Source organism: Crocuta crocuta, unplaced genomic scaffold (genome assembly GCF_008692635.1).
Source record: "Crocuta crocuta isolate KB4526 unplaced genomic scaffold, BGI_CrCroc_1.0 scaffold110, whole genome shotgun sequence".
Taxonomy (NCBI): domain Eukaryota; kingdom Metazoa; phylum Chordata; class Mammalia; order Carnivora; family Hyaenidae; genus Crocuta; species Crocuta crocuta.
In genome coordinates this window covers 1,826,875-1,827,609 of record NW_027527386.1, presented here as the reverse complement: position 1 = coordinate 1,827,609, position 735 = coordinate 1,826,875, and the positions used below count along the sequence as shown (strand labels likewise).

At 71.3% G+C, this 735-nt stretch overlaps 1 protein-coding gene across 1 annotated transcript in view; it reads right to left on the bottom strand.

Annotated features, from left to right (window-relative positions):
* MYDGF (myeloid derived growth factor) overlaps positions 1-493 on the bottom strand; it is a 15,338-nt gene extending 14,845 nt beyond the window's left edge. The window contains exon 1 of the mRNA XM_077781090.1: positions 284-493. Coding sequence (XP_077637216.1) covers positions 284-457 — 174 coding nt within the window. The 5' untranslated portion in view covers positions 458-493. The remainder of the gene's footprint in view (positions 1-283) is intronic.
* Positions 494-735: the final 242 nt, after the last annotated feature.

Genomic DNA, 735 nt, shown 5'->3' with positions numbered 1-735 from the left:
GCCTCCGAGCCCCGCCCCCAATCAGGCCCCGCCCCTGGCGGTCCTTGCCCCCTTCTCAGGACCCGCCCCCACCGGCGCCACCGTCCAAGCCCCGGGGGCGGCAGTGACACGTACCCCCGGGCCCACGTTCTGGGAGAAAGAGTGCACGACGCCGCCGGGTCTCACGTCAAACGCCNAGCCCCGCCCCCCATCAGGCCCCGCCCCTGGCGGTCCTTGCCCCCTTCTCAGGACCCGCCCCCACCGGCGCCACCGTCCAAGCCCCGGGGGCGGCAGTGACACGTACCCCCGGGCCCACGTTCTGGGAGAAAGAGTGCACGACGCCGCCGGGTCTCACGTCAAACGCCACCGTCGTGGGCTCGGACACGGCCTCCCCCGGCCTCAACGCCACAGCCGCCAGGAGCAACGCAGCCCACAAGCTCGCGCCTTCGCCGCTCCTCCTTTTGCTGGGCGCCGCCATCTTGGGATCGGATCCGCAGGGCAGGGTGGCGACGGGACGCGGCAAGGGACACGTGGGGCGACCGCCGGAGGCCACGTCGGCGTCGGCGCGGCCCCGTGACCGGGCGCGCTCCGCCCCCTTTCCGGATTTGGCCGCCATGTTGGGGCGGGGCTTGGACTTCCAGGGTTGGTCCCTGGGGGGAAGTGGTCCTAAACTCCCTTCCTGCCTCAGTTCCTAGCCTCGTGACCTACCCTAGGGCTCTTCCAGTTCCTAAGTGTAGACGGAACGAGGGAAATGGA